The sequence below is a fragment of the Cyanistes caeruleus genome, chromosome 7 (assembly GCF_971803275.1).
Source record: "Cyanistes caeruleus chromosome 7, bCyaCae1.hap1.1, whole genome shotgun sequence".
Taxonomy (NCBI): domain Eukaryota; kingdom Metazoa; phylum Chordata; class Aves; order Passeriformes; family Paridae; genus Cyanistes; species Cyanistes caeruleus.
Genome location: NC_141707.1, coordinates 604,523 through 629,103, shown reverse-complemented (window position 1 = coordinate 629,103; position 24,581 = coordinate 604,523). Strand labels below are relative to the sequence as shown.

The following is a 24,581-nucleotide window of genomic DNA, read 5'->3' as shown; positions in this document are numbered from 1 at the left end:
TGTGAGATGTTTGTAGGATGTTTGTGGTATTTGGAGGAGACTTGAAGAATTTTGCGGGATTTTTCTTGAAATGTTTGGAAATTGGTGGAGATTTTGTGAGATGTTGCAGGAATTTGTTTGGGTTCTGAGAAGATGGAAGGAATTTTGTTGGATTTTTGTGGAATTTTGAGGATTTCTCTTGAATTTTGTGGGATTTGGAGGAGACTTGAAGAATTTGGAGGGAATTTTCTTAGATTTTGTGGCAATTTGTTGAGATTTTGTGAGATGGTTCTGGAATTTGGTGGGATTTTTGTGGGATTTGGAGGATTTGTCTTGAATTTTGTGGGATTTGGAGGAGACTTGAAGAATTTGGAGGGAATTTTCTTGAATTTTTTGGATATTGGTGGAGATTTTGTGAGATGCTGCAGGAATGTGGTTGGGTTTTGAGAAGATTTAGGGATTTTTGTGGGATTTTCGTGGAATTTTCAGCAGCTTTCAAGTATTTTGTGAGAGTCTTCTTGAATTTTGTGGAAATTTCCGGAGATTTTGTGAGATGTTGCAGGAATTTTGTGGGATTTTTGTGGAATTTTGAGGAATTCTCTTGAATTTTGTGGGATTTGGAGGAGACTTGAAGAAGTTGGAGGGATTTTTCCTAAATGTTGTGGAAATTTGTTGAGATTTTGTGAGATGTTGCAGGAATTTGTTTGGATTTTGAGAAGATGTAGGGAATTTTGTTGGATTTTTGTGGAATTTTGAGGATTTGTCTTGAATTTTGTGGGATTTGGAGGAGACTTGAAGAATTTGGAGGGAATTTTCTTAGATTTAGTGTAAATTTGTTGAGATTTTGTGAGATGGTTCTGGAATTTGGTGGGATATTGAGGAAATTCAGTGAATTTGGAGGGAATTTTCTTGAATTTTGTGGAAATTGTTGGAGATTTTGTGGGATGTTGCAGGAATGTGGTTGGGTTCTGAGAAGATTTAGGGAATTGTGTGGGGCTTGTACAGAATTTGGTGGGATTTCTCTTGAATTTTGTGGGATTTCTATTGAATTTTATGGGATGTTTGTGGGATATTTGTGAGATGTTTGTAGGATGTTTGTGGTATTTGGAGGAGACTTGAAGAATTTTGCGGGATTTTTCTTGAAATGTTTGGAAATTGGTGGAGATTTTGTGAGATGTTGCAGGAATTTGTTTGGGTTTTGAGAAGATGGAAGGAATTTTGTGGGATTTTTGTGGAATTTTGAGGATTTCTCTTGAATTTTGTGGGATTTGGAGGAGACTTGAAGAATTTGGAGGGAATTTTCTTAGATTTTGTGGAAATTTGTTGAGATTTTGTGAGATGGTTCTGGAATTTGGTGGGATATTGAGGAAATTCAGTGAATTTGGAGGGATTTTTCTTGAATTTTGTGGAAATTGTTGGAGATTTTGTGGGATGTTGCAGGAATTTGGTAGGGTTTTGAGAAGGTTTAGGGAATTTTGTGGCATTTTTCTGCAATTTTGTGAGGCTTTTCCAGAATTTTTAGTGATATTGAGGTGATCTGGTGGGATGTTTCTGGAATTTTGTGGGATTTTTCTGGGATTTGTACGAGACTTGAAGAATTTGGAGGGATTTTTCTTGAATTTTGTGGAAATTGCTGGAGATTTTGTGGGATGTTGCAGGAATGTGGTTGGGTTTTGAGAAGATGTAGGGAATTTTGTGGCATTTTTCTGGAATTTTGAGGGGCTTTCAAGAACTTTGTGAGAGTTTTCTTGAATTTAGTGGCAATTTGTTGAGATTTTGTGAGATGGTTCTGGAATTTGGTGGGATTTTTGTGGGATTTGGAGGATTTGTCTTGAATTTTGTGGGATTTGGAGGAGACTTGAAGAATTTGGAGGGAATTTTCTTGAATTTTTTGGATATTGGTGGAGATTTTGTGAGATGCTGCAGGAATGTGGTTGGGTTTTGAGAAGATTTAGGGATTTTTGTGGGATATTGGTGGAATTTTCAGCAGCTTTCAAGTATTTTGTGAGAGTCTTCTTGAATTTTGTGGAAATTTCCGGAGATTTTGTGAGATGGTTCTGCAATTTTGTGGGATTTTTGTGGGATTTGGAGGAGACGAATAATTTTTAGGTATTTTTCCTACATGTTTTGGAAATTGGTGGAGATTTTGTGAGATGTTGCAGGAATTTGGTTGGGTTTTGAGAATATTTATGGAATTTTGTGGGATTTTTGTGGAATTTTGTGGGATTTCTCTTGAATTTTGTGGGATTTGGAGGAGACTTGAAGAATTTGGAGGGAATTTTCTTGAATTTTTTGGATATTGGTGGAGATTTTGTGAGATGCTGCAGGAATGTGTTTGGGTTTTGAGAAGATTTAGGGATTTTTGTGGCACTTCCCAGGAATTTTGTAGGATTTTTCTGGAATTCTGTGGGATTCTGAACAGAGTTGAAGAATTTTGAGGAATTTTTCTTAGATTTTTTGGATACTTGTGGTGGTTTTGTGTGATTTTTGTGGAATTTTGTGGGATATTGAGGCGATTTAGGGATCTTGAGGGATTTTTCATGTATTTTGTGGGAATTTGTGGAGATTTGGTGGGATTTTTTCCAGAATTTGGTCATGTTTTGAGAAGATTTAGGGAATTTTGTGTGATTTTGTGGGATCCAACGGATGTTTTGTGGGATGTTCCTGTGAATTGGTATGGTTTTGAGAAGATTTAGGGAATTTTGTGGGACTTCTCTGGAATTTTGTAAGGTTTTTCAAGGACTTTTTGGGATTCTGAATGGACTTGAAGAATTTTGAGGAATTTTTCTTAGATTGTGTGGAAACTTGTGGTGGTTTTGTGTGATTTTTTTGGAATTTTGTGGGATATTGAGGAGATTTAGGGAATTTTGTGACATGTTCCTGGAATTTGGTGTGGTTTTAAGGGGATTTAGGGAATTTTCTGGGATTTTTCTTGAATTGTATGGAAACTTGTGTTGATTTTGCGGGGTGTTTCTGGAAGTTTTCAAGGTTTTGAGAAGATTTTAGGATTTTTGTGGGATTTTTCAGGATTTTTGTGGATTTGTCTGGAATTCTGTGGGATTCTGAACAGACTTGAAGAATTTTGAGGATTTTTTTTTAGATTTTGTGGGTATTTGTGGAGATTTGGTGGGATTTTTGTGGAATTTGGTGGGCCTTTTCAAGGACTTTGTGTGGTTTTGAGGAGAGTTGAAGTATTTTGAGGAATTTTTCTTAGATTTTGTGGAAACTTGTGGAGGTTTTGTGTGATTTTTGTGTAATTTTGTGGGATATTGAAGCGATTTAGGGATCTTGAGGGATTTTTCATGTATTTTGTGGGAATTTGTGGAGATTTGGTGGGATATTTTTCTAGAATTTGGTCATGTTTTGAGAAGATTTAGGGAATTTTGTGGGATGTTCTGGGAATTGGTGGAGATTTTGTGACGCATTCTTATCATTCCATTGGTGATTGTGTTGACTGTCCAGATACGTTTTAGGGATGATCCATGGCTGTCGTCTTCCCAACAGGGTAATCTTCTTTCACAGTAAAGGTTTTAGATTTAAATGTAGCTTTCGAAATGGCACAAGTCTGCCGCCACTCACATTATGGTCCAAGCACAACTTCCTTTCCAGGGTTTTGTGTGGCTCAGAAGCCATCTATGCTTGTTGCTGAATTGATAAGAGCTTTGTAACAGTAAAATATTTTACCCAGCCACTACTTCCACCACAAAAAACCAACCAAACAAAAAGAATAGACATCTTGACTTGTTGTGTAGGTCATGATGCAGAAAATTGGTCAAAGATTATTTCGGGGGGGAAAAAAAGGGTGTTGTGCTGCTTATGGTAATTTAAAAAACTTACGGACTTCAGTGCTAAAAATTAGAATCTAGGCCTTTGAGGAGATTTATTTGTTCTTGCAATTTTCCTTGTTGAATGGAGTTGACTAAGATATTTGAGATGTTTTTTCACTGTATTGCATCAAAGCAATTGAAATAAGCATCTGAAATGTAGTTTTTATGTCTGAACAGACCAGCCTTTTCAAATACTGGCTTCAAAATCCTGACCTGAAAGAATGTGCTTCAGACAAAACCAACCAAGATGAGCTTAACGCTTGGATGCTAGGAAAAAACCCCTCAACTAAACAAATCTCTAATCACTTTTTTTAACATGAAAAATAAAACTTGGTTGAAGATTCTGTTACTTAAAGTAGGTGATAGTGTTCAGTAGTGTGAAATCTGACCTTCAATTTTTCATGTCCTTTTCTCTTTTTTTCTGCTATGAAAACCCCTCTAAGTCACACATGTTCATTTGTTACATCATTGATACTTGTGGTACCTACTGCATTAGTTACTGCATACTAGAATATGATTTGTGGTTTATAGAATCTTTGCCCAGTCCTCAGGAGGTCTCCTGGCAGATCTCTTGTGCCCTCTTGCAAGACATTTATACTATTCCTAGAAGCCCAGGACAAATTCCACTTACACTGTTCTTAATTGGATTAATAGATGTTGATTAAGGAAGGAACAACCTAGATAAATTATATTGGGGAAAAATACAGTCTTGGAAGGATTCTTAAAGGTTGCATTGCATTCTGCTTAAGTTGATGGGGCAAGGTTAGATTTGATTTTCATTCAGGTGTTGACTCTGGTTCATGGAAGGGTCACCAGTCTAAATATCACACGGCCTGTCAGCAATGACTTCAGCTGTTGTGTACATTTGTCTTTGTTTATTCAACCCTAAAATATCTAAATCCTCTGAGAAATTGAAGAATGTTATCACATGACTGAGTTTCTTGTCAAACTGAAACACAGAAAAGCTTTACATTTAAGATAAATGGGTCTCAGGTTCTGACAGAGGAAGTGGTTTTAAATGATAATGCACATCCATGAAATAGGCAGCAGTGTATCATTAGGTTTAGAGTAGTTACTTAAGTCCACTACAAATAAGATTGTTTTAAAAGGGAAGATTAAACCTGAGCCACATCCTCTGTGGGAAGGTGTGTATGTATGTGTATATATATATATATATATATATATATATATACACACACCTTCAAAGGAATATATATATCCTCCCTTTGAAAGAGAGTACCGTGAATTTAGGGTTCCAACTAGTCTCTAACAGTTGTGGTGGTTTTGTTTTACTGTTTGCTGGTTTGGTTTTTTGGGGGGGTTGTTTGTTTCTAAATGGTTATGCATTGTTGCAGGGTATTTTCCTAGGAATTTAAAGAACATGTGGATGTTCAGTTTGTACAAATAATCAGTGGTGGTTTGCAGTGACCCATTTTGGAAATACATTGCTTTTGGCATCTCCTAGCTTAGGGAAGACAAATGCATAGGAACTATTTCTGTAGTATTTATTCTGAAACATGTAATCAGCTGATGCAACCAAATTTGAACAAATGCTCAAGAAAAAGGAGTGATTATCTTACTTGTTATAAAACAAATTATACTATTTTAAGAACTTTAAGTCTGATTTCAAAGCAATGATATATAGTATAAGCCATAAACAAAAATAGGTTTCTACCTGTAAATCCCTGAAGCATTAACACATAAACTTTTTAATTAACAAGAATTTTGTAGTTCTTGGCATATAAATAGAATTAAAATCTCCATGCAAATGCTCTTTATGTTGCCTTGCCTCCGTGTTAATACCATACCAGTAATCACACAGGTGGAATGTAATGGTAATGTGAAGCTGAATAACACATACTGTGAAATGAAAGCAAGGGATGCTTCACTAATGCTGACTTTCATGTGCATGGTATGAACATATGGTTGAGTGTGGAAGAGAATGAAATAGCTGTTAGTGTTATGGTGGGATTTGTTTTCCATACTTAGGATAATCTACTGATCTCGCACTGGTTTTTTTATATCGCTAAAGGTTTGTAGAGAGAGAATCAAATCTGTGAAATCAACCTATGTGAGCTTGTGATCCTGGTGACACAGCCATTTCATATTGAGCTTGTTGCAGCTGCCACCAATCCTACTTATGAACAGAAATCTTCTGGAATCTTCACCTGATCATTTCACCTGATACCTGGTTTATGAAGACTGAGATACTGTTGAATGTCTTGCCGTGCTAACTCGGAAAAAAATGTACCGTGTATAGTATATTATGTCTAAAAGTGAAATTAAAGCTCTTAGTGAAGATGCTATTTTAATTTTCAGGTTCGCTGGATGATGTACTGGATTGTGTGTGCTCTTTATATAGTTACTGAAACGATAACTGACCTAACAGTCTCTTGGTAAGACCCTGCTTTTTATGAACTGTAGAGGAAACTATATTTGTTTCTGATGTTTTTGGAGTTGTATTGATTTATTTTATATAAAGAAGTCACGTTAATTTAATAGCCCATTTTACAGGAAAAGATCTTGGTGCATGGATGAACAGCATCTGCTTTCAAATTTGCTATACACTGTTACTTGAAGTAGGGATTATAACATTTCTAGCTCCACTGTAGAAACTGAATACGAGAATGAAACTCTTATAAGGATGGCCTAGAATTTCTCTGTGTAGGAATATATAATGAAAAACAAGCATATTAACTGTTTTGATTGCTTAAATGACAGTCCATAAATCCGTAACTCATTTAATTTCTGTCTGATGTAACTTCTTGTATTTGAAGAATCCTAAATGCTAATATAATTGTGTTTTTTTAATAGATCTCTTTATAAAGATTAGTTACTGTGCATTTTCTACTGCAGTTGTTAATTTTGTGCAACCTTTAACTTGTCTGTAGGTTTCCACTGTACTATGAATTGAAGATAGCTTTTGTTACCTGGCTCCTTTCCCCATATACTAGAGGGACAAGTTTAATCTACAGAAAATTCCTCCACCCACTGCTTTCTTCTAAAGAAAGGGTAAGAAATAACTTCTCAGATTTTTAATGCCTAATATGGAAACAACATGTGCTGAAATAAAAGCTGTTGCTAGATACAGTATAAGAGCAGAGCAGCTTGTTACTGTATTGCCAGGCAGCATGAATTTGGACTAGCGGAAGCAAGTGCACATGATTGTCCATGTCTATGCTTTTGTTTAACTTGCCTGAGCAGACCAGGTCCTGCTTCCTATTAACATGAGAGTTTCGTGTGCCCTGCTCTACTTGATGCACTCTGAGGAGCCCAGTTAAGTGGAAGTGATGCAGTTTAACTTTCTACTGCAAGCATGTGAATGTATGAACACAGCTTTACTAAAAGCTGTTAATGTTAACATTTTTTTCTAGCATAAATGAGGAATAACACTCCTCAGGATGATTGACATCAATGACTTTTTTTGGTTCGCAAACTGACAAGAGGAGAGACTTGTTTAAAGGGTAAACCAGTCTGCAGCAGTAAATACCCAAACATAAAAATAGCCAGAAGATGGTTTGCTTTAATCAAAGTATGACAGGGACACAGCTCTGCTTAGCTCTTTTTCAGCATCCTGTTTGGATGAGGGGAAAGAGCAATTAGCAAAGGTCTGAAGACAAGCACTGAGAAACCTCACACTACAGAAAAGAGCATTCCTGAAGGTCAGTGCTAGGCTTGGCCTTTATTAGGTAAAGCAGGTAGTAAGATTGTCACTGATAGGAACAGAGCAAGTATCTTGACATTCTGAATGTTGTGCAATAAACAACTTGCAACTTTGTGAGCTAGAGGGATACTTCCCTGTACTCTCCAAACTATTGGGAAGTACCTTGCAGTCTTTATCTTCAACTCCAGGCATTTACCAGAGCTGGAGATAAATGTCGTAACTGTTTTGTCCTTGGTACTTAACTATTTCAAAGCTGTGGGTTTGGAAGTTCTTTGCAAGTTGACTCTACCTTTCTAGGGAGCTGACTGAGTTCTTCATGTAAGATGATGTTATTTCTTGAAATGCATGATATTTCTTGAAGAACTTCTGTCCAACAAGTTAAGCTTACACTCTCTAAGGAACATTTTGCAACGTTTCTGAGCTGTACTGAAGTGATGTACTTTATCTTCTTGTTTGACCACATATAATAATTTTTTTAATGAGAGAGTTGTAATGAATAAAACACCTGTATACAAAGATATATCCCATTAAATATTTTCTTAAATATTTTTCTGTCTTCCTTTACTGATGGGAAAATAATACTGTGGGGTAACTTTGCTCTCTTATGAACAGCCCTCTAAAATTTAAATACGTTTTTCTTTTAGGAGATTGATGAGTACATTGTCCAAGCCAAAGAAAGAGGCTATGAGGCCATGGTGAATTTTGGAAGGCAGGAGTTGAATTTGGCAGCAACTGCTGCAGTGACAGCAGCTGTAAAGGTAAGTTTCTGCTTGCATTAATTGCTTTTGAGCTTGATATCAGTGTCATTGCACTGGGGATTTACCACTCTTATATAAAAAAGATAAATTCTGCAAGTGTATTGAAATCCTGGGACACAATTCAAGGCTTGCAGCCCTCTTCTCATAGTACGTTTGTTGTTTTTTTGTTTAAGATGGCTTGCAGTTATTTCTTGGATTATGAGGATCAATTTACTCTAAATTCAAAAGTTACCATTCAGTTTTCTGTGCAGGCTTTTAACATAGATGTCCATTGTTTCTTTTCTGTCTGTGTTGTGCTTTCTTACTGGTAAACAAACTTTTTAAAGGACTTCTGGCTTTTCTGCTGTTTTTCTCCAATCATCCTGAGGTAATGCCACATAATGAATTTAGGCATGAAGGACTACTACCATCGATAAAAATTATCTTGACACAATTAACCTGTTTGCAACTTGAGTGAATTATTAAATTATTATGCTAAGCATAAGCCTGCCTATTGGTGTTTAGAATACATTTTCTTTGCCATGGATTTGCCATTAAATTATGAAGTAATCTGTCATTTTTTCTAGATTACCTTCCCGCAAAAATTCACTACCTTTAATATTTCAGACGGCTCTGGGTCTAGAAAGACAAAATACAGGCTAATATGTAAGATTGTAACCAATTTGTGCACCACTGAAGGGAATATACTTCAGACCATGTGTATCCTACCTAATAGTAATTCAAACCAAAACACACACACACACACACACGCACACACGCACACACACAAAAAAAAAGAAAAAAAGAAAAAATAAAAGGTATAGAGAGAAAAAGTTGTATGTCCAAGTGAAATCACAGGTTTAAGGCAATCATGATTAATTTCTTCCTGGGAATAAATGGAACCATTGTGCTCATAGTAACAGCACTGAAAACCTGAACACTGTCTGTAGATAACAGAAAACAACGAAGAGATCCCTGCCTGTCAAAGTCGAGTATGTACAGCTGGCATTAACTTAAATGTCTGGGCTTCTATGTGAACTTTCTGCATTAGAAATAAAAGACATTCCTAAAAACTACACTTTTACGTGCTACCTCAAAAAGCTTTGGAAAAGTAGTCGTGTATATCTTGTTTGCTCATTTTCTCTGTTCTTAAAGATGCATGTGGCTGGTATAGCATTGTAACTTTTTGTTTTAAAATATGGTCATAATGAGCCTAAAATACTGAGAAAGTGATTGCATTTGATCACTGTGGGTTTCTTCTTCATTATTCAAATTCTTAATAATGCCTTAAGACATGAAATAATTTTGAATGCAATAGAATGCACCACCAAAGGAATTAAAGTATCCAGAGTGAAAATAGGTTATTTAAACAAGCTAAGGAAACCCAACAAACAAACACCCAAAGTGCTCTATGGGGAAATCAAGTTTAATTGCTAAATGCTAAAATTCAAGTTCTTTGCATTACAAATTTATTACAAGAAGCGCCTGTAAGGATTCCTAGGATTTGTGTGTGTTCTTCATGTTTGGCTATGGTTGGATATTTCTGTGGTAACTTTTAGGGTGTAACTGAAGTACTGTAAAATAAATAACACCAATATCTCCTCAATCTTTTCTGAAATAATGAATAACTTTTTCTGAAATGTCTATGTTTAGACTTCATTGCTATTCAGCTGTGACTCGCAAGATGCCTGCTCTTTTTGTTAAAACTTGTTAAACACGCTCATGAATATTTGTACAGAATTAGTTCAGTGCAGATCAGATGCTTGCGAAAAAAAACCACCACAATACCAAGACCTAAAATAGGCACGATTTTTAAACAGATGAAAGAGAAGACTCACTGAAAAAAAAATAAATAAAATCTTTATTTTGGCATGTTAAGCCTCTTATGTTTGTCATTCCAAAATGCTGAGCATGCCTGCTTCATGCAAGCAAATGGACACAATGCATGCGTTCTTGATTTTGTTCCCTGTTTTTCAAGAGTTAACTGCTGCCTCTAGCAGGTGAAATTATTATCCCTTCACCAAGAGCTGGTGGAGCATGCTATATGATTTCAGGAATTGAATTGAAGTAGTGGGATCAGGACACACTTTCACCACTATTCTTTTTTTTTTTTTTTTTTAAATAGAGCACACATACTTATTCTGACATAGCAGATCTCAAATTAGGAGAGGGGGAGAGGCTAAACATGTGCAAGATTAAACCTATGTCAAAAGACACTAAAGTGTCCAAGAAAACTGCTTATAGTGACTTTAGGAGGGTGTTAAAAATGGCTTGGAAACTTACTGAAATATTTTGAATATCAAATGTGGAAGAGAGTGATTTTCTTCAAGGGTTGTCAAAGGAATAGGGGATTACCATTAAAAGGTAATGCTGGCTCTGTTAGGGAGTTTGGAGCAGCCAGCCAGGTGAGTCTACTGAAATTTGACATAGATTTAAACCCTCTCCCCTATAGTTAAATTTAAATGTATTTGGCAAGAGTATTGACTTATAGCTTACATTCTCATACTGTATTTTTAGCTGGTACTAGTTAGCCACTGGTCATATAAAATGTAGTGTTTCAAAACCTACTAAATACATGAGCAAAATAGTGTTAAATAAGCATGTCAGAAAACAAATCTTTGTGAAATCCTGATTTCAGGAAATTTAGAGATGATAGTCTGTGCTGAATTTGTATATAAGGAAATTTTTATTAGTTAAGGAATCAAAAACAAGATACCTCAATAGCTCAGTTGTTTATGGATTTGGGGGAATTATATTCACAGCGCTTAGGTTCCAGTGCTACATCTCATACTTGGATACATCTCATACTCCTCTGTTTTTCAGGTCTTCTGAGATGATGGTTACCTCTGTGTTTCAATTTCTGCCAACCCATGCATTCAGATTTCTTGAGCTACTAGTGAAATCTGGTGTCTTTATCATTATGAGCAGGGGGACTGCTAATTAAGCTGTGAAATACTCGGGGGGTATTTCACAGCTTATGGGGTTACACAAATAGTGTTAATTTGTAAAGTGTTATTGGTGATGATAATATGTTTTGAGGGCTGTGTTTTCTGAATGTGTTCTAGTCATCCTGAATCTGCTGCCCTTTTGCTAATTGACTGTTATTCTCCTGGCCTTGCTCACACTTCCCCTTGTTCTCACTCAGGACATGGCAGAGGAAGGAGGTATCTTGCAGCCAGCTGTGGCACACAGCCAGTATCACTATGGGGAGCAGTACTGCTTTCATCCTCCTCCCTGCTGGGACAGCCTGTCATGCTGCAGAGGTTATTCACGGGACAGGAGTCCCTCTCCACGTTGAGAGGGAACAGAAGTCATTCCCTGTCAGCTTGGATTGGATCAGGGAGAGAAGAGCTGAGAATGTGGGTACTGCATGCTGTAGAGTCCATTGAGAACTCGTCCAAGGGAGGCAGGCAGCTTCTGTCAGTGATCCCGGCCAGTGGGGGGTGCAAGTCCAATTTAAAGAACAAAGAGTCCCTGAGGCAGACAAAGTGGTGTTTGTTTACTTCCCTGGGTTAAGCATACAGACTGTAAAAGCACATGCTCAATAACAGAATAGAAAATGTAATTTCATTTATGAGGGTCAGCTGATGAGACTGCATACTAATAACATACCAGAGGCTGAGTAGACTTGAAAGGAGACCCTTAAATAGGCTTTATTTATTTTTAAAAATTGATTTAAAAACATATTATGACTTTAATTGGTCACATTGGTCACTGTTAATGAATGTGGACTCCAAAAAATGGTTAGTATGTTTTAGGAAATGCTATTGAATAATGAAGAAAAATCATTCTCAAAGACTTGCATTTTCTTTAAGACAACACACAGACTTCACAGTTCATCCCTCTTCAGTGTTTGCATACATAGAAATTTCAGTGCTAAGTTGTGTGATTTTTTTAAAATTTTTTTTTTCTTCCCCTGGCATTGTAAATATATGTGTCTCAATCTTTTATGCTGTAATTTAGTCACCAGCCTCTGGCCTGAGTGCAACCTAATGTATACATACCTTCCTTACTGGCAGGAACTGTCAGTATAACTGGCCACCAGTGGTAACTGCTCTGCCATCTTCTCCTGAGCAGCATCTTGGAGTGTGTATATCTGCGGAGAGCTGGCAGCTTCTGCCATATCCATGGCATGGGAGTGGAAGCAGGAGGTCCTCTTCTGCTCCACCTACAACTGAATTTCAGTTTTTAGGGCAAACATGTTGCTTTCAAGCTGTAACTCTGACCTTTCAAACAAAATATCAAAGCTCTTAAAGCATTATTTTAAATGTCAATGTTACTCTCACATTTCCTGCAGTGGAGAACATTTAATCACACATTTCCTGCAGTAGGAAAGAATTTAATATTTTTCAGCCAGACTTTTATCCTAAGCTGATAGTAATCCAGATCTTCACAGAACGCTTTGCTTCAGCAGAAAGCAATTAACAGCTGCTTTTGAGCGTGGGGGTGGAAGAATCTTAAGTCTTACATGCAGTGTAAGCACAGTGCTATGTACACTCCCACAGAACACCTTGAATTTGTCCTTCAGTCTATGCAGTGGAGTTAAAGTAGATATCAATCTTGATTTGGCTAGACTGGATGTTCCCAGGGGTGGGATAGAGACTGGAGGCACTGTAGGGAGTATCTATATAGGGTTAGTATGTGTGATGGGGACTGTCCGGTTGTTGTGCAACTCCCACTCCTACTGTGACTCTCAGGCATGTGTACTGCATCTTTATTTGTATACATATCCTTTCAAACTTCTCAATGCTTTCTGTGTGTAACTGTGTGTAACTTGAGTAAAACTTTACATCTTGGCAAGTAGTTCTGAAACGAAGGGCCCATTTACGTCCTCTCTGAGGCGCCACAGGAGCTCCAGCTCAACCATGCAGTTTGGTTAAGGGCACAATGTTATTTTATGGCACATCCTTGACTTTTTTTTTCCCTTTGAAAAACAAAATTCTGTATCCAAAAGCTTCACTGGAAAATAGGGTTGAATGTTCCTAGCTTGGATCTAGTCCTTTATCTACAGTGGAATAAGAACTACAGGCTTGTAATGTGAATTCTTAGTATTTTAGTTGTTATGTTTAGTTGCTATACAATTTCCAAATGTCTTTTTGTAGTATATCACATGATGAATGAACTTTCTGGGCAACTAAACAAGTGTCTTTCTATACTTCTGCTGCTGGCCAAAACCAGCTTCTGTCACTATTTTAAGTAGACTCTTCACATTTGGTGAGTGGAATTGTGCTGAATTTGTATGGATTCTGCTGTGAACCAACTAGGCCCATTTTACATATTCACCAGCATTCAGTGACTGAGACTTAAGTCCTCTTCAAGCATTGGACATGGACTGATGAACAGTCTTTATGCTATAGCAGAGTAATGTATATACTGTAAGCTGTTACTTGTCAAAAGAAGCAGTTCTTTCTCCAGTCCTCTTCTCCATGTCCTAGCAGCTGGTAAAGTATAGCTGGTTTCTGATGTATTTTACTTGAAATGCTTTTCAGTACAAGAAGTGGAGTAGTGGAAGGGCAGGATTTTTTCTGCCTTAGGAGGAACCTTAAGAGACCTGTCTTAAGCCATTTTGGGGAAATCAATTTGACTTCATAATTTCTATAACCTTTAATACAGACACTGTACAGCATTCATAGGGCATTTTTAACTCAAAGGCAAGCTGTACTTAAGTTTTTGAGAACTGAGTAATCATACAAGTTTGTAGAAAGAGAGAGAAAAGTTAAGGCTCCTACTTCTCTCACAAGAAACCTTTTCTTTGTTATTGTTTGGTGACAATGTATGAATGGTGGAGTAAGAATTATAATAGGTTTCTTGTGCTTAAATAGCACTCTGTTCACTATGTTAATTTTATATACTGTACTAATAGCTAGTCATTAGAAAATTAAAATTAGGTTTCAGCCACTTTTCCCTCCTGCCCTTTGGTACCCAAGCAAACTCAAATAGCTTTCATTCAATTGTCTCTTCACTTTACATGGCTATTCTTAGCATGGAATAATTCAGTATGCTGGTCTACCAATGGCAAACAGTTGTTGTCATAAGTGCGGGAACAAACGGCTGTGGCCAGCAACACCAGAATTGCCTTCTGCTGGTGCTGTTGCAGAAAAAGTTGTATGGAATTGTACCCAGGTTTCTGCTCCTGCTAGCTAACATGCTGATCAAACAAAGAATTTTACTTAAAATCTTCATTTGTAAGAATGAAATTAACTATTTTAACACTTGCTTGAAGTGGAATTCATGCACAGGCTTGTTAACCTTTCCCTAAAATGGTTATTTTTTGCCTTCTGCCAGAGAGGGAAGAATAAGGTGTTATTTTAACATGACTTTGAGTACTTTACTCGTGGTCATATTCTTTTAGTTGCTTGTGTAATAAATTAATCTTTAATGCTTTAGTAGTAACATCATCTAATGTAAGATGAAAGAGCTGCTGGATGACCTTTCTTTCCAACAGGGAAATTTCCATATGTTCCATACAGAAAAGAAGTGAAGACAATTGGAGAAGGAATACTTAATGTTCATATGTGATTAACTATTCTCCTGTGTAGCATTCGATTTTGCATTGGTATTATGTCAGTGAAGCTATACTAGTAAGAGAACTTGCTATCCTGTAGTCCAGAGTGGACCTCTTTGGTTTGTAGTTTCAAGTTTCTGTCAACTGGAGCTCCTTTTGTAGTGCTGCCAGTTTCTCAGTTATTTGAATTAATGTTACAGATTGTATTTTTAACATGTTTCTCCTTCACTTTATTCAGATTTGTGGAGGATAAAATATAAAATAGCAGAAGAAAACTATCTTCAACCATACTCTTTAAAATGCAGGTGTTACTGTCATGCTACCTTGAGCTGCTATGCTTGAAGTTAACATTTCTGATGTGTGTTTCTTTTAAACACTTGCCCTCGCCCACGTCTTTATTTGCTCTGATTAAAGGAGTGAAGTGCAGCATTTGTAATTAAGCTGCTAGCATGTGTAACTTTGTCATCTGCAAGCAATGTACAGTTAAGCATGGGTAAAAGTAATACCTAAATCAGATGTAAAGCAGCTGCATGTGTATGTTCAATGTATTTTGTTGTGCAGCAAGGAAGCATGGGCTTAAACATCTTAACCCAAGCTGAGCAGCAAAGTTAAACCTCTGCCTGGTTTCCAAAGATACTGTTGTTGTATTTCAGAGCCAAGGTGCAATAACTGAGAAACTGAGAAGTTTCAGTATGCATGATTTGACTGCTATACAAGGAGATGAGTCTGTTGGACAGAGACCTTATCAGACATTGCCAGAAGCTAAAAAGAAAACCAGAGCCTCTGCAAGTGAATCTTCAGGTATGTATCTTTTCTTTTCCCTGCCTAAAAGAACAATTCACCCAAAGCAAAAGTGGAAGAGCAGAAATGCATTTACCCTCTTTCTAAATGGAAAAGGCCTCAAAGAACTCCAGTAGACTTAAACAGAGTACACTCAAAGTAAATTATGGCAGTTCAATTCTTCCTGAATTACTTTCTTCTCTCATCCACTCCCAGTGTAATCACACTGTATTCATTACTCCTGTCATTGCCAATTGGCAACAAGAACTTATTACCAAAGTAAAACTTAATTGGAAGTCAAACGTTATATGATTAAGTAGTGTTTCTGTGACAAATGTAAAAGAAGTTAAACATGAAAACATATGGAAGCTCAGTAAATAAAAGAGAAAATTAATAGAAATTACTTCACCAGGTGTCCTGGGGTGACTTTATGATACTAGTATTCCCAATCTCCTGCTTTATAGATTAAGTTCTTCACCTTTAATATTAGCTTTGAGAGCCAGGGAAGTTAAAACTGCTGGAGGCTGATGGGAGTTTTTTCTCCGACCAATAACTAGCTATTTCTGAGAACTGACAGTGGTTTTGACCATTGAAAAGTGAGATCAACCTGTGAACACCTACTTTAAGACCTAAACCCGAGAATTTCTTGTTCTCTTTGGTTTCTGGCTTTTGAAGAAGTAACAGGTTCCGGCTCAGCCTCCTCCTCCACCACAGCAGGCCAGACAAGGTCGCGGAGGGGAGTGGCGGGGAGGTGAGCAGGCCCAGGCCGGATCAGGCCAGTTCCCCTGGCTCGGTTGCAGTTTCTGCCACTGCTGAGTTTTACCAGAGACTGCCAAGTAAGGAGAGGCCATCGCAGACATCTCTAGCCACCGCTCTGGCAGAGATAAGAGAACCACCTACCAGGCCTGGGCAAGATTTTAACCCTTTCATTACCCAGATGAGACTTGCAGATTAATCCTTTTTTCCAGAGAGAGAAAGTGATCAGCATGTAAAAGAGACCCTATAAACTATCAAAGATAGTGAAGAAAGGAATTAAGCCTCAGAGGAGGTAGAGAAAGAAGAAGATGCTTTAATAAGCTGAAATATTTTTCTGTTAAAGCTATGGAGATGGACAGTAGTGTTCTGAAAAAAACTTTAATTCATGACAGTATATTGGGAGGAATGGAGTGTTTCAAAGTGAGGATTTTGAGCAAATGGTGAAGTGGTTGTGGTACTGTGAGATGCTGGAACAGAGGGGGAGAAGTAATAGTTGAAGATTTGCAGCCTTTAAGAGGCAAAGAGAACACTTCTGTTTCCAGAGTAGCTCACAGAGACACATGAAGAGAACTTTTGCCTTTGAATAACTCAGCCTTAAAAATGACATCCCTAGACTCATTTGACGCATAACACACCTCAGAGTGATGTGAAGCGAGAGGAGAGAACCGATGGCAGAATTTCCAGGCAGCTGGCATCAGAGCTATAAAAGAAAGCTATAAAAGAAATAGTTTTCTTGTGAGAAACTCCATAGGTAGCAGAAGAAGACTTCTGTTTCTCTGCAAAGACTGATGAAAAGACTCTAGCAAGAATTGGGACTGTTTTAAACAAAAGAGTTCTTTTTGTCTCTATGTTGTCATGTGAACAAGGGAATGGTTGGGTAGTGAGCCAGAAAAGGGTTGTTCTGGAGGTTTTATTCTGGTTTCTTATTCTTGTAGTTTTTGTTAATAAACCTTCTTTATTCCTTTTAAGTTTTAAGCCTGTTTTGCTCTTGTTCTAGTCCACATCTCGCAGCAAGAAATAAGTAAGTTTTCTAGTGATTTTTTAGTTACTGCTTTAAAACCACAACACCAGGTTTGTAGTAATAGATCAAAATGTAAAATTGTATATGGTGATACGAATAATAAAGGCATCAAGTTGTCATAATAGACTGATGTCTATTAACACTCAGACGATGGTGTGTGGTGATCAATATATGGTCTTGTTGAAAGATAGTATTATTTCATTATTATGTTACATATACTGTTATTGTCATCATCACTTTGCCCTTGAGCTTGTGATGCTTGAAGGAAGGTTTTGCTGAAGGTCTGCTAACTACGTAATTTTTAAATAGCAAGACTGTGATGTATAGGAACTGCTGTTTCCCACAAAAGAAGTGGGTCTGGGCTATTTCTTTTCACCTAAGACTGTCATTCCTTCTCATCCCTCCATTTTGGGGATGGATAGCATTTGTGGGGTCCAAGGAATTTCATGAATAGTGTGCTAGCCCATTCTAAGGAATAGGTGACCAGCTGAAGGGACCTAATCTGAATTGGAGTTTCCAGAAGGTATCCTGTGCAGGGCAGAGTGAACTGGAGCCTCTGGCTAGAGAGAAAGCCAAGAATTCACAAAGAGCTGCACTAGAGATAATGTCACTGCAGCTGTTGTGCAGGATCTGTTCCTCAGTAAGAGAGCATTATTTACCTATCTGAAATAGCTTTAAAATGCTCTAATTTTTTAAAAAAAAATTCTTCAGCTTATACTATATAAATAATCACCGATTGTGAGATTCAATCTCAAATGTCAAAAAGCTTTCTTACAGCTAGTTGAACTTAATTAATCTTTTCTGGTCCTGGTCTCATCTAGCATACACCTCTCATGTTTTCTTTGAATTTTCTTCAGCATTAGGAACTTAAAAAAGATCAAAAGTACACATAGATTTAGGAACACTGTGTAGCAATATTCTCTTGTGCTGAGCTGGATCTTATTTTTTGTCTGGGCCAGGAGTTCTCTGCAAATTGATTTAAAAGGCCTAGCTGTAGGATGTGGATTGTAGGATGATGCTGAGCTGGCAGTGCTCTTGCTGTGAAAAAGGCAGATGGGATGCCGATGCATCAGGTATTACAAATGCAGATAAAAAAGTATTGGTGTCACTGCAAACACTGCTACTCTGAAACAGAGAAAGAGATGTGATTCAAATCTTCTGTGTTGAAAAAGATTAATTGAAACTGTACTAGAAGCAGAGACATGTTGCCTCTAAAATGGCAGAAGAGAATGACCGAATGTTTGTCTCAAGTAGCTGTGGAATGGATGATGTGATTCTAATTTCTAGGGAAAAAAATTGATGAAAAAAATTAGATAAGCCTAAATAAAATATTGGCTTAAGATAAAATGTACACAGGTCATTGATAAAATTTGGTTTAGAGTCTAAAAGGTGTTCCTGAGTGTTACCGCCAGTAGATTCTGGGATAAAAGGAGTGTTCAGTGGAGGAAGGAATCAGACTGGATTTGGTAGCTTTGCGATAGGTCTGTGGTGGAGATTCGGGGCTGTTGGACCCCAAGGAGCTTTCGGAGTGTATTTTTAAGCAGTTAGTGCCCTCTAGTGAGAGTCTTCGGTAATAATCTTGGTCCTGGTTTTGTATTATGTTAACAACTCTTAACAGTACTTTGGTGTGTTACCGAAATGAAAGAAGCTTTGGTATTAAAAATGCAGGAGGATGAGTGTATGAAGAAAGATCCTATGAATGCAAGTCATCAAATGGTTTGTATTGGGAGGGATCTTTAAAGGCTTATTATAAGTGTAACCACCTTCTCATGTGGATTGTGTCCTAAAATCTTAGGTACTTCTTTAGATAATAACTCAAGTTTTTGCAGTTCAGTGTAAAGCAGAAGATGTCAGCAAACTTGTGATTTCAGTCTTGACAACTGAAGAAGCACTGCATTACATACATGTGGAACCAAGTGGCAGGATTAGAAGCACCAAACTCGTGGCAAAGTAGATGTTTCTGTTTTGAAATAAGCACATCATCTAAAAGCATAAATCACGATAAAAATCGCTGCTTTCTTAGAAGTCAAAAAGTTACAGCTACTATTTTTTAAATATTTTTTTTCTAAAGGTTAGAAAACCCCACTGGAAAAAAATCCTGGAGATGATAAAACAGATGAAGAGATGGAGGGGACACATTCGGAGGATGAAATGTTCGCTCCGAGAGGCCTTCGCAGAACTCAGAGTATGAAGTCTGTGAAAACTATTAAAGGCCGTAAAGAAGCAAGTATAATCCTGGTTAATTGAGTTTGTTCTTTCAGTGTATATTGGCATTATTCTTAGTGCAGAAATTTATTTTTATTTTTAATATTGGAGAAGTTGTCAACAATAACTGGGTTCCAGAATGCTAAATGGGGAAGAAAGCATGTGACAACAATATCTAAGTTTGGAGCTTTTGTAGTTTGATGTGTTTAGGGGAAATATATGTATGAAATTAATGAAGCAAGGAGCAAGGGAGAGGAGACGAAACAGACTCTGTATTTGAAATGCTAATTTTGGCACCACCAAGCCTAATTTCAGGAAGTGTTCGCCTTGAAAGGGGTATGGATAACAATAATATTATCTGTGTGTTGTGCACACTTAAACATCTGCTGTTTAATAGATAAAGAATATTCAGAATTTTTTAGTTGCCATAGACAAACAGCCTGACTCTTTGTGATCTACAAAGAGAAGATCCTACTTAGCATCCTAGTGCATGCATCACAAAATTTAAAGATACTCCAGTATAAATCTCTGTGAAGTCTCATAAAAGTTTTTGGGTCATTCCAGGAAAACAATTGATACTTACTCTTCTTGCCCAATTCTGTTGAAACTTTATCTTATTCAGTCATAGGTAGATTCTCTTAGTGAAACCGGGTGTCCAAAGCACATTGGAAGACATTTGCTAAATAGGATTAGTGGGGAGGTGAATCATATTTCCATTTCATGTGACTTAGTACTTCATTATAATTTTGTTTTCCCCTCAGATACGATACGGATCACTAAAATACAGAGTAAAGAAGAGACCCGTTGTATACTTTTACGTGTACTGCACAATTCCTGCAAGAGCAACTGCTGTACTATAGTAACTTGAATTCAAGTGTTAAAGATCTGTGTACAATGCCTAGAATGAGTCTGTATGAACAGATATGGTAGGACTTGGTTTTGTGAGCCCAAGTGATCAGATAAAGTACTACTCTGTTTTTCTATAATTGTGTCATGTTTAGATTTAAATCTGGACAAGTTACAGCATGGATTTCAGCACTCCTTAAATAGGAGTAAAATGAGTAATAGGAAATACTCCTTTGCCAGAGGTATTGAACAGATTGAAATAATTGCAAATCAAATTGAATTAAGAGAAGCTGTAAGTATGTAGAGCTTGTGAAAATTGAACCATAGTGTCCCCAAGTTTACACTGTAAGATAAATATACTTGAAACATTTTTCTGAACTACAATTCCTGAAAAGGCCTTTGTGTAATTTTTAAATGTACAGTTTAAAGGACAGTGGGTGATGGTGGGAAAGGAAAAGGAAAGATGAGGTAGGTAGGATACATCCTTAACTTCATCATTTTGTGTCATATTGCCAAGCTTAGCAAACTGGGGTACATACAGCACTTTATGCAAAACTGTATAGTTTTGCACACTCTTAATGATTTACAACTGCACGCCATTTTAGTGACTTGCTACATAGGCTAGAGTTACATTTTGAATGCCAGCAATTCTTGTATTTCATGATATTTTTAAAATTCATCTTGATTCCTTAAGTACACTTAGGATGCTGTAGATATCTGCTACTAATGATATTATCAGGTGCCTTTCTATGTATTACCGGGCTGCGTAGGTTTTGTGGTTTTGGGGTTTTGGGTGGTTTTTTTTGTTTGTGGGTTGTTTTGTTCGTGTCTGTCTTCCTCCATCTAAAGAGATATAACATGATTTAAGTCAGATTTTGGTTAAAATTGTGGTAAGTAAAACTTGTAGCAATTCCAGTGATGCACCTCAGGGATCTTATCAGCCCATGAGCTGTGTGTTCAAGTCATGCTGCCGTAAAGTCATATATGATAGGTTAGTCAGGCCCTGGTTTAGTTTTGCTCTACATTGCTTTAAGAAAAAATATATTTTTATATATATGTACTTTAGAACATGTATGAGTGTATATTTCATACTATATGTGGATTCTAAGATGGTCTGTGTAGTACTTTTTTTTTTATTGCTAAAGTTATTACTAAAATATTTGCATATAAATAGCTTCTTCTAAAGATCTAGTTGATTTAGTGAATCATTTTATAACCTAGAATCCCATGGCATATCTACACAGAGATTAATTTTGAAATGACTTTCAATGCAGTGATTTGTCAAAATTACTTTTTTAGGTCACCTTTGGTATTATTTTCTGCAGTTCTGAGAATTAGACTGATTCTAATTTTCTGTGTGACTATATTTCTACTGTGGCTTTAGGGAGAAACAACCCATTTCTTGCAGATAGTACTTTATTATGTATCTTTGGGACAGACCTTGTGACTTGCCTCAAAGAGAACATAGCATGGATTCCTCATATCCTTCGATCTCTGACTTCAATCCTCAGACCTTCCCCCAGGTATTGACAATCATCTGCTGTTGGTGGTGTTGCTCTCTAGCTGTGGGAAATGTCTGCAAGCCATGTGCAAAGCTGTGCTCAAAATGCAACAGCACTTAGAGCATCTCTGAGGAACCTCGGTGCTTTAGTGAGAAGTCCCAGCAGGCTATGTGTGATTAAAAGGATGAAGTTTGCAATACTTTACTCAGAAACTCAGTTTGATACCAGAAGACAGGAAGGCTGCTGTCTCTCAAATGAGTACAGTGCAAAACTCCCATCCCCTAAACAAAACTGTACCTAGTTATCCAGCTTTTCTAAGGAGCTGTAGGCAAGGAGTGATCAAGAAAAAACCTCCCTGGGAATGTGGGACTTCTGCCCCAGGAGTGTTTGTGCTTCTCATCTGTTTCCCTGAGGCTTGTCTGTATGTTAAGGTACATAAGAAATTGAGGAACCTAGAGCTCTTGTATTTGCATCTCACCAGTCTCTGAATAGTAGACTAACCAGGGCCTGAGATGGACACTCTTACTGTATAGCTGAGCATTTGCTGACACATTTTTCTATAACTAATCATGCTTGTTTTACCAGCAAGCATTGCAAAAAAAGATCCTCTTTCTACAAGTCATAATCCTGCATGAAGGAGTAGGGTAAGCCATTTTTTCAGAATTACAGTTCCTGTTACAAGTTCATGTAGATCCTGTTTGGGGAGTTGTGTTTTTACCCCATCTCTAGGACTAGAGATCATTGAAGTATTTTAGGCTCTACCACACTCATGTCGGGAAGTTGCTCTATGTGTCTCTATGTACCTGAGGCTGTAACTTCTGGCAGACTTAACTTGCCAGCTCAGTAGTGATAAAGACTAAATAAACACTCCTCTATCTGGAACTTGCATGGAATTAGGAAAACTGGCAGTGTTATTAATATTCATTACTGTTTGCATAAAAATGTACTTCTTTCAGATCTTACATGACCAAATCTTCAATGTTTTCCTAGCTGTTGTCTTCATTCTAATAGCCAACTCTAAAAATATTTTCTTTTTATATCTCAGACTGATTTTGATCTTTGAATTCATCCTCAGACTTGTTCACTGGATTATCTTAATTTTTTTCCTCTTACTGTTCATTGTTAGCTGATGCTAACAATGCACACAATGGCATGATTAGCTTTCATCCCAGTGATACATAGTTCTCCTTACTGAATTTAGTTTAGTTTGGGTTTGAAATATTACAATCTTTTAACTTTAGTTACAGGAAATTTTCAAACTTTTCTTGCCTTAGCAACTGCAGAAGTCATCTGTCTAGCTCTTACAGGAAACTTCTTGAAAAAAATGTTAAAAATTGATGTTTATTATTCATTGTGGATTTGGAATGTAAAATGTAGTTCATGCCAAATTATCTAATCTTCTGAAAAAAGTGTTTTCTGAGAACTGACTGACTGCCACCAACAGGACTGCTGGTGTACTTAAACAAAGACTTGCGGTTTAAAAGTGTTTTAAAGGAGAATATGTATTTCCATTTAAATCGTATAAAGGTTTGAAGCCTTTCCAAAATATATCTGAACTGACGGCTCTCTTAGCAAGAGCCTACTGTACTTCTAAAATACCCAGTCTGAGATGAGGATTAAATTGGTGGCCTCAGCTGCAAATAAGCTTAGGCTGGACTTTGATTACAATGTAATTGCCAATATTGCTAATTCCTTTGCTATGTGAAACTAACCAAATAATATCCAATATACATTTTGCAAAATATAATGAATTTTAAAATAGAAGGTAACTTAGTAAAAGAGAATGGTGGAGAAAATTCTGGGCGCATTCAATGTACTGTTCATGACAAAAATATGTTTTACTTTTGGTGTTGCTTTCATTAATGGGAAGTTGGTATTTTAAGGTATTTTTTCTACAAAAATGTATGTGCAAAGGCAATACTTTAACATTTTTCAAGAACTTATACTGTTAAATGCTACAAACCACAGAATATACATTTGGACTGAAGGTAGTAGCTTTAAAAAAATGCAATGTAAGCTTTAATTTTTATATTATAGTAATAACTTGCTGTCAACTTGTTTACATATTTGTAGGATGGAAACTTCATTATGCATTGACTTACCTTGATGCTGTCTTTAATAAATACTGCTTTGAGCAAGATGCAGTGGATATTTTATTATCTGAATTACTATTATAAACCTAGTCACTATGTAATCTGTATTCTGTTACTTATTATAATGGTTCAAACACAAAAACAATCTATCTGAAGTTTGGAGAAACTTTTAAAACTCGTTGAATTATGACTAAGCTACTCTTGATTTTCTGCCCCCAAGTTTGAAGCTGATTTAGGCTGAAATAAAATGTACCCTGCCAGAGGCAACTTGAACATACTATAGTGTCACCTGGTTTGATTAGGTGCTTGGTTCAGAGTGAATTAAAATTGAATTGCTCAATGTCCCAAAAGAGTGTAACTTCCTGTGGAACTGCTGGACATGAAACTGATTTTGTTCTGTATTCCCTAGTCAGGGTTCTTCTGGTAGTCCAGAGGAGGACATGCATAGGTGAATTTGGCCCTTTCCTTTTTCAAACCTCCCTTCAAGTCATCTGTTAACACCCCTACCAAAACTCAAGTAAAAACCTCAGTAACCACATTTTCTAGGCCTTGTTTGCAAGGCTTCCTCAAGGCTTGTTTTCAAGCCTCAATAAAATATATTTTTTATATGGTTCATTGAGGAGAAAGATTTAAAAGACAGTAGCAATAAATGATTTTTAAGCATTA

The 24,581-nt window shown here is 36.9% G+C and overlaps 1 protein-coding gene across 1 annotated transcript; it reads left to right on the top strand.

Annotated features, from left to right (window-relative positions):
* Nucleotides 1-5,265: 5,265 nt before the first annotated feature.
* LOC147652049 (receptor expression-enhancing protein 3-like) lies at nucleotides 5,266-23,971 on the top strand. The gene is made up of 6 exons (XM_086897912.1): nucleotides 5,266-6,202; nucleotides 6,698-6,818; nucleotides 8,115-8,228; nucleotides 15,366-15,513; nucleotides 19,341-19,492; nucleotides 20,236-23,971. Exons 1-5 carry the CDS (start codon nucleotides 6,135-6,137, stop codon nucleotides 19,343-19,345), a joined length of 456 nt encoding a protein of 151 aa, XP_086754038.1. The 5' UTR covers nucleotides 5,266-6,134; the 3' UTR covers nucleotides 19,346-19,492; nucleotides 20,236-23,971.
* The last annotated feature ends 610 nt before the right edge of the window (nucleotides 23,972-24,581 follow it).

Coding starts and splice junctions, on each gene's coding strand:
- LOC147652049 (XM_086897912.1), top strand. CDS start 6,135: ATGATGTACTGGATTGTGTGTGCTCTTTATATAGTTACTGAAACGATA. Junction 6,819..8,114: donor TGCTTTCTTCTAAAGAAAGG/GTAAGAAATAAC, acceptor TTTTTCTTTTAG/GAGATTGATGAGTACATTGT. Junction 8,229..15,365: donor CAGTGACAGCAGCTGTAAAG/GTAAGTTTCTGC, acceptor GTTGTATTTCAG/AGCCAAGGTGCAATAACTGA.